The sequence below is a fragment of the Rutilus rutilus genome (genome assembly GCF_951802725.1).
Source record: "Rutilus rutilus genome assembly, chromosome: 20".
NCBI lineage: Eukaryota > Metazoa > Chordata > Actinopteri > Cypriniformes > Leuciscidae > Rutilus > Rutilus rutilus.
Genome location: NC_140225.1, coordinates 35,616,534 through 35,624,444, shown reverse-complemented (window position 1 = coordinate 35,624,444; position 7,911 = coordinate 35,616,534). Strand labels below are relative to the sequence as shown.

At 41.2% G+C, this 7,911-nt stretch overlaps 2 protein-coding genes across 2 annotated transcripts; one reads left to right on the top strand and one right to left on the bottom strand.

The window, feature by feature from the left end:
- Positions 1-40: 40 nt before the first annotated feature.
- Positions 41-700, top strand: LOC311279275 (cilia- and flagella- associated protein 210-like). Its single transcript, XM_084390651.1, has 2 exons — positions 41-349; positions 427-700. The coding sequence occupies exons 1-2, from the start codon at positions 209-211 to the stop codon at positions 634-636; spliced, it is 351 nt and encodes a 116-aa protein (XP_084246777.1). The 5' UTR covers positions 41-208; the 3' UTR covers positions 637-700.
- A 3,420-nt stretch (positions 701-4,120) lies between these two features.
- Positions 4,121-5,315, bottom strand: LOC311279881 (uncharacterized protein). The gene is made up of 3 exons (XM_084391666.1): positions 5,286-5,315; positions 4,603-4,689; positions 4,121-4,451 (listed from the first exon to the last, which is right to left on the bottom strand). Exons 1-3 carry the CDS (start codon positions 5,311-5,313, stop codon positions 4,237-4,239), a joined length of 330 nt encoding a protein of 109 aa, XP_084247792.1. The 5' UTR covers positions 5,314-5,315; the 3' UTR covers positions 4,121-4,236.
- Positions 5,316-7,911: the final 2,596 nt, after the last annotated feature.

Sequence of the window (7,911 nt, the reverse complement as noted above, 5' to 3'; positions counted from 1 at the left end):
TAAACAGCGTCTCATGTGTAGTAGTGTCGTTTGTGTTATTGCGCGTATACATATACGAACAAAATGTCTTCGGTGGTCGAAGATTTCTTTGCGTGTCCGTCAGAAGCTTTGCTTGAGAGTTGTACAAAGGAGCAGTTAGTGCAAATCGCCGAACGCTTCAGTGTCGATCTTACTTCTCAAGAAAAGTAAAAAGCTCGAGGCGAAAGCCATGCGAGAGGCGCTGATCGAAGAGAGGAGGAAACAGCTGGACCTGCAAGAAGCAGAACACCAGGCCCAGAGACGAGAGGAGGCCATCAAGAGAGCTCAAACCCTGCGGTTCTACCAGACCGGCCGAGTGAGAGCCTTCCATGTGCGTGTCTTACGGTATCAGATCACAAATCTTCTTCTGTGGTGAAGTGTTGTAGAAACGATCCTCTTGTTTTATAGAGCGCTCTGATGCTGACGGAGGTCCAGAAGGATAGGGAGGCTCAGGTCGAGCTGAAGCGCATGAGGCTGAAGGCCAGCAGAGAAGCAGACAGAGAGTTCTTTGCTGAAAGGGCTCGCAGGGAAGAGCAGGCGGTCCAGCGGGATCAGCAGAACGCCCTGTGTAGGAGACGAGACCGCCTGGCCGTCTCGGAGAGCTGGAGACTACAGTAAGGAGAAGTCATCTATGCTTCAGTGCACACACAGCTGACAACAACATGCTCGAACAACCTTTTGCTAGCGTTCCAATTAACATATAAATGTTATTTTCGAATGTTCTCTAAACATTCAAAGTGTCGACAACCTTTAAAATGTTTTTTATTTATTTTTCATTTCATTTGGGAATTCTCCAAACATTATGGGAAAGTTCCTTTTAAAAGTAATTGATGACGAGGCCGTAACCAGGGTTAGAACATGAGTGCGGTCCGGGGTGAGCTGTAAGAACACCCACAAATGCAACTCATTATTTCCACTATACAGCCTAAACTTCCAAATGCAGACATTCTTTTGTCATCTCATGTGATCTCTAACCCTTCCTCTCAGTTGCTCTCCTCCTTGTCCTCATATCCGTCTTCCTCATCTTTCAATTTAGGCTTTTTTTTTAAAGAAATATATCTAACGGATTTTGCCCAAACCTTTTGGCCATTCTACACTCTCTGTTCTGGAGGATAAACAGTGTTAAATTAGACCTTCTTTATTGCAGCACAATTTGTTATGTAACAATACTGATTACTGTAATATATTTCCATAATAAACATTGCTATATGGATAGGTAATGATAACTTTGCCTGTGCTCTAATGCAGTGGTTCTCGACTGGTTAGGCCAGTCACAAGTTTTTTGTGCACTTACTCGTGCCCATAGCGAGGCACCTGTCGAGTTAGAAGTCCATCGCACTAACGGTTCGAGAGATATGCGAAAGACAGACAGACAGACAGACAGACAGACAGACAGACATACTGACAGACAGACAGACAGACATACTGACAGACAGACAGACATACTGACAGACAGACAGACAGACAGACAGACAGACAGACATACTGACAGACAGACAGACAGACATACTGACAGACAGACAGACATACTGACAGACTGACAGACAGACAGACAGACAGACATACTGACATACTGACAGACAGACAGACAGACAGACATACTGACAGACAGACAGACAGACAGACATACTGACAGACAGACAGACATACTGACAGACAGACAGACAGACAGACAGACAGACAGACAGACATACTGACAGACAGACAGACAGACATACTGACAGACAGACAGACAGACATACTGACAGACAGACAGACAGACAGACAGACATACTGACATACTGACAGACAGACAGACAGACAGACATACTGACAGACAGACAGACAGACAGACAGACAGACATACTGACATACTGACAGACAGACAGACAGACAGACATACTGACAGACAGACAGACATACTGACAGACAGACAGACAGACAGACATGCTTTGCACAAATTAAGCATACGTTCCATACAATTGAGGTATTATCGAAATATCTAAATTTTAATAACGAGTGATTATTTAACAAAAGGCAAGTAAAACGGTCGGTTACATTTTAGACACACACACACACATAACGTTACACAGACCAGGCCTCCTTTCTTTGTTTTTTTTTAGATTCGTTGCCGAATCTTTTTTGAGGAGGGAGGTCTCTCTCACACACACAGACACACACACACACACACACACACACACACACACATCCTTGTCTTTATGGCATTGTGTGGCCACCTGACAGGATCATGCATTCTGGGAACCACCCTTTCTGAAGGTTGTACAGCAGCAAAAAAAATCAGGAAGCACACTGGAGTGGTCATAAACACAGATGTCACATCAAATGATGATTCAGACCAAGTAGAGTTCCATGCCCTGACTAAGAACCGATTCCTGGGGACTTGTCAGGTATTTAGTTATTAATGGGGTCCATATATACACACTATCTGGTTTTTCAGTCTTCTGGGTACCACTTGACACACATTCAGGTTAAACTTACTTTGAGAGCCAATTACAACTGTCATGTGCCAAGATATTTGCTGGAGCATAATTTGGATTTTTGTCCTTCGGATGAGACGTTAAACCGAGGTCCTGACTCTCTGTGGTCATTAAAAATCCCATGGCATTTTCTCGTAAAGAGTAGGGGTGTAACCCCGGTGTCCTGGCCACATTCCACCATTGGCCCTTACCAATCATGGCCTCCTAATAATCCCCTTACATTGAATTGGCTCTATCACTCTCTCTCCACCTATATCCGGTGTGTGGTGAGCGCACTGGCGCCGTTGTACTGTGGCTGCCGTCGCATCATCCAAGTGGATGCTGCACACTGGTGGTGGTTGAGGAGAGATCCCCTGATATGATTGTAAAGCGCTTTGGGTGTACAGTAGTACATATGAAAGCGCTATATAAATGCCTAAAAAAAAAATAAAAAAAAACAATTTCTGGCAAAATTGGTGTTATGTAATTATACAACCTAATTATATACTGGTAAGGTTGAAAAGGTTGGCCGGTAGAGTATTATTATATTATTATATTATTAGTCAACATGCTGTTGTGTAGTTGCTAAGTGCAACCGAAGTAAACTGTTTCCATACTCCCTTTGTCAGAAAATAAGTCCCTTTCTTCAGGATGTCTGAGATTGTTTGTGATTAGCAATAGTGCAATATGAAGCCTTGTAACACAAAGGTCACAATTAAGGTCAGCATTTTACAGGACACAAATCCCAACAAATAGTAACAACGAATAGTAACAACAATAGACTGACTGCAAAATTTTTATTTCAACTGCTGGAATATTGAGTCGTCTTAACTCCATTAAACACTCACAGGCTTTTTTTACAAGCAACATCTTAAAGGGATAGTTCACCCAAAAATGAAAACTCTGTCAGTAATTACTCACCCTCATGTTGTTCCAACCCCGTAAGACCTTCGTTCATCTTCAGAACACAAATGAAGATATTTTTGATGAAATCTGAGAGCTGTCTCACTCCTCCGTAGGCTTCTAAGGGATTGAAACTTGCCAGCCCAGAAAAGTTATTAAAGACATCGTTAATATAGTCCAAGTGACTACAGTGGCTTAATCTTAAGTTTATAAAGCGACGAGAATACTTTTTGTGAGCAAAAAACAAACAAAAATAACGACTTTATTCAACTATTCATTTCCTTCTCTCTGGGCCTCGAGTGAGTTCACGTAGTGTTTTAGCGCAGCGCTTCTGTTTTATACATCACACTATTGGCCGACGCTGGTCATGTGTGTGATGTACAACACAGAAGCGCTACGATGTTATACTATGTGAACTCACTCGAGGCCCAGAGAGAAGGAAATGAATAGTGGAATAAAGTCTGGGGTTTTTTGCACACAAAAAGTATTCTTGTCGCTTTACAAACTTAAGATTAAGCCACTGTAGTCACTTGGACTATACTAACGATGTCTTTAATAACTTTTCTGGGCTGGCAAGTTTCAATCCCTTAGAAGCCTACGGAGGAGTGAGACAGCTTTCAGATTTAATCAAAAATATCTTCATTTGTGTTCTGAAGATGAACGAAGGTCTTACGGGGTTGGAACAACATGAGGGTGAGTAATTACTGACAGAGTTTTCATTTTTGGGTGAACTATCCCTTTAACATTTCTTAGTGCTGGGTAAGACCCATCTAACTAATTCCAAAGTTCAACAACGTCTTAAATGAACAACACGTTATAATTTAAACGTGACATAACAAGGATAACAAGTTTAAACATTTTAAACTTTGTTCTTGAGAGCTGTGATTCGATTCTTAATGTAGAACTTAATGGCCAGCCAATTTCTGTTTTTAAGTGCTACTTTCTCCAGTTCAAGGCACTTATCACAGTCACTTTTTCCCGGAACACGGCATGAAGTGATGAAGGACATCATGTGCTTCTCAACAGCAAGGATCTCCTCTTTCTCCCACATCTTTCTCTTGAAAGGCTGACGACCTGTACAGGTTGGTTATAACAAAAAGAATGTGGCACATAAACATTACAGTTTTTAGCAGTCAATCTTTAAGATACAGTAACAAAGTTTGACATGAAACAGACAAAGGGCATATTGATCAAAATGTAAATAATTGAGATCTAAAAAGTTAACCTTTATCCCTCTTTTGGGACTTGCTATGACTGACATCTGGCACTGCTGTGTCATTCTCTTCCCTCTGAGTAGTTGTAACCTGACTCTCTGAAAACCAGAAAAACACAAAATGCAGAAAATAACAATTAAGACGTATTAGTCATACAACAGTATATTAGAGATGGCCCAAGCGGATCCTAAATATATAATCGGTATCAAGGCCAATCTGGGCATTTTTTTATTGGAGATTTCAAACTCTGACACTTTCATAACTGTACTGTGTTTGTTGACTGAACTCTGTTTTATCCAACAGTCTGCTAGTGATGCAAAAGTGAGAAAATGTATGTGAAAAATTCACATTCACAATTTGGGTGAATGACATTCTCCAAGTTAATCATTCATATTACATCAGTAATTACAGTTTATCAAATTAAGATTTTTGAACAAGGACCTTAAGTATTTGGATCAAGTAGCTAGAAAAAAGGTGTGTCAGAGTCAGTATTCTATAGCTGTTATTTCCCATTGTTTCAGATACATATTTAATCAATATTTAGGTAAAAGTATCAGATTGGACTAGACATTAGCAGATAATATTTAAGAGAAAAAAAGCCTGGTTTGGGACATCCATATAGTAAATCGACATTTGTGGTTATCCATTAACACATAAACATGGTCAGATTTAGGATCATATGTAAAATACATACCTGACTCTGACTCATGTTCGCTGTCCATGAGCACATTTTCTGTGGGGGGTTGGGGGGGGGAGGTAGGAGGGAAAAGAATGACTGTTAGTGAAAGCACAATGTAATTCATTCGATCCTGACACGCTCCCAATTACGGCAAAGAAAAACATGTATGAGACATTAAGTGTTCATGTTGAAATCTGACAAGAAAAATTAAATAAGTAGGGTATTCAAAGTTAACGTGATAACGAATTAACGCAAATTTCTTTTAAAGGCACAATTTTTTTGTATACATGTACGTTTATTGTTATTGTTCTCCGCCTGGTTGGGCGGTGAGTTTGTGTTGCTGCCAAGCAAAAGTATTTCTTATACGATTACTCAACAAATCGATGTAATAATCTATAGAATACTTGATTACTAAAATTATTTTAGCTGCGGCCCCACACATGATTAATGCATGCGCGTTCAGTAATTATGACCGTCGAAGAGGTGCAGCAGTACCGCTGTGTATGGCGAGCAGAAACAAATCTCCTTGAGCAGAAATGGGCCAGTTCACACCAAAGATTCGTGACTTGCAACTCCAGGCAACGTACCGGTCTGCAACTTTCTAAAACCTACACTGCTGCAACAGTACCAGACAGCGTTCCATAGCAACGACTCTTCATGCATCTGTTCTGACCGTGGCTTTTTGTATAGAATCAGAAACAGAGTTCGTGTGCAAGATAACTTTGTGACTCTTTTGACAAGCTGAATTGCAGTTGAAACAGGTCACATCTTTGTTCTAAAACCAGCTGCTAGCAACTTGACAAGCAGAAACATAAAAACATGTCATGCTGAAAAATATCCCTTTAAGGTTTATTTAGAACAGATAAAAAAATGCACTATTAATCTGCAAATAATCGTGAGTGAATTATGGACAATAAATATTTTAATTAATTGACAGTCCTAATAATAAGTACCTTCCGGATCAATGTTAATGTCATCCAGTGTCTTGCCCTTGAATTCTGCCAGGCGTCCCTGATCCAGAGCCATGAGGACTTTGCTAATTTTTGCAAGTTGGAGGGTGCCTTCAGGAAGTCTATAGAACTGCCGGTGCACTCTAATGTCATGGCCAAGAAAATCCGCTAACTGATCCAGCTCTGTATTACTGAGGTTGAGAACTTGAGACAGTGTTCCTGTTTGTTTGCGTAGTTTTGTAGAAGTGAGACTTTCAGGACTTTTTGCACCACAGACCTTGGCAAAGTGTCGAAGGCAATCAGACCCACGGTAACAGGTCAAAGCGGATGGTCTTGCAAATAGGTATACGTTCTCCTGAGGAACCTCACATTCCTGCCGTGTGCCGACAAGCAGATCCAGTCCTTGCTTCATCACTGGGGTCAAAAGCACAGGAACTTTTCTTCCCCTTTTTCCTCTTATCTCAATCCTGCTGAAATGCTGACAGAGTTTCTTCTCTAGATCTGAGAGGGCTTCATTCACATCTTCATGTGGGTCTGATGGATTTTGACATACATATGCAGAAAGGGTCATTTTTGACACCTCCCCAGCTCTTCGTCGATTGAACAAAATGACTTGTGCCAAAATGACCTTTGCCAGTTTTGCCCACGTCTGGGGGGATGCCTCTGTGGACAGTTTACTGTGAAGATCTTGTTGTTGCACATCCAAATACGAATGGAGAGTCTGGACATCTTTTGTGAATGGAAGCAACAGAGGAGTATTCCACTTAGACTCCTGAAGTGTTCTCAGTGATGCAGCTGATATCAGTTCATTCCATCTGGTTTCATACACTCTGCGGAATGTACGAGCATCTTTTGCAGCACTGTAGTCGTTCTGTAGATTTGCACGGCTTTCAAGAAGCATTGAAATCTTTGTCAAGTTGTGTCCAATTTTGAGAGCTAGACTTGGGCACCTGTATGCATGGGTTTTACTGTCATAGCCTGCTAGGTGTTTTACTGATTCCACAACTTGCATAAAATTGGCAGGTTTGATGTGATCTTTAATGGTCTTCAAGGAAGTGGTTTTTCTTGAGCATATCAGAAGCCTTCCTAGCTCTCTCATTTTCTGACGGATGTATTCATGTTTGCCAACATCATATCCAAGCCTGTTATACAAATGCTCACCATACTCCATGATACAGACATCCGATTTCAGTACAGAATAAACTTCATCTTGAACCATGTTGTTTAGCAGCTTCCAAAATTCCACCTTGACACCAGGTGGTGGAGGTGCAGCAAATGCGCAGAGGGCCTGGACACGAGTTTTGCCAGGTTTTTGTCGAACACTCGGCTTGAACTTGCAGGTCATCATGTGCCGCCAAAGAACGTTCTTTGTGAAGAAACCATGACAATGTATACAATGCAGGAAATTCTGTGCTTGACAATCCTTCCTTGGTTGCTTGCGAGGAACAAGATTTCCAACACCAGCATTTAATACATCCACATTGTGTGCAAAGTTGCCCCTGTTTCTCAAATATTCCATATGCATTCGTCTTTCTTTGGAGCCTTTTGGAAAGGACAGAGCCTGTGCAACCTCTGGATTATCTTTATGAGCACGCTCCAAATGCCTTGCCATTTTTACGAATCCCTCCCTACAGTACAAACAGTATTGCTTTTTGTTGTACATTCTTGACCCATCCTCCTTTTTACAGACA

What these genes read in the sequence shown, in the direction of transcription:
- LOC311279881 (XM_084391666.1), bottom strand. Translation starts at nt 5,313, where the DNA reads ATGGACAGCGAACATGAGTCAGAGTCAG. An exon ending in CGAACATGAGTCAGAGTCAG is followed by an intron (nt 4,690 to 5,285) that starts GTATGTATTTTA and finishes TCTGGTTTTCAG; the next exon opens with AGAGTCAGGTTACAACTACT. An exon ending in GTCCCAAAAGAGGGATAAAG is followed by an intron (nt 4,452 to 4,602) that starts GTTAACTTTTTA and finishes CAACCTGTACAG; the next exon opens with GTCGTCAGCCTTTCAAGAGA.
- LOC311279275 (XM_084390651.1), top strand. Translation starts at nt 209, where the DNA reads ATGCGAGAGGCGCTGATCGAAGAGAGGAGGAAACAGCTGGACCTGCAA. An exon ending in GCCGAGTGAGAGCCTTCCAT is followed by an intron (nt 350 to 426) that starts GTGCGTGTCTTA and finishes CTTGTTTTATAG; the next exon opens with AGCGCTCTGATGCTGACGGA.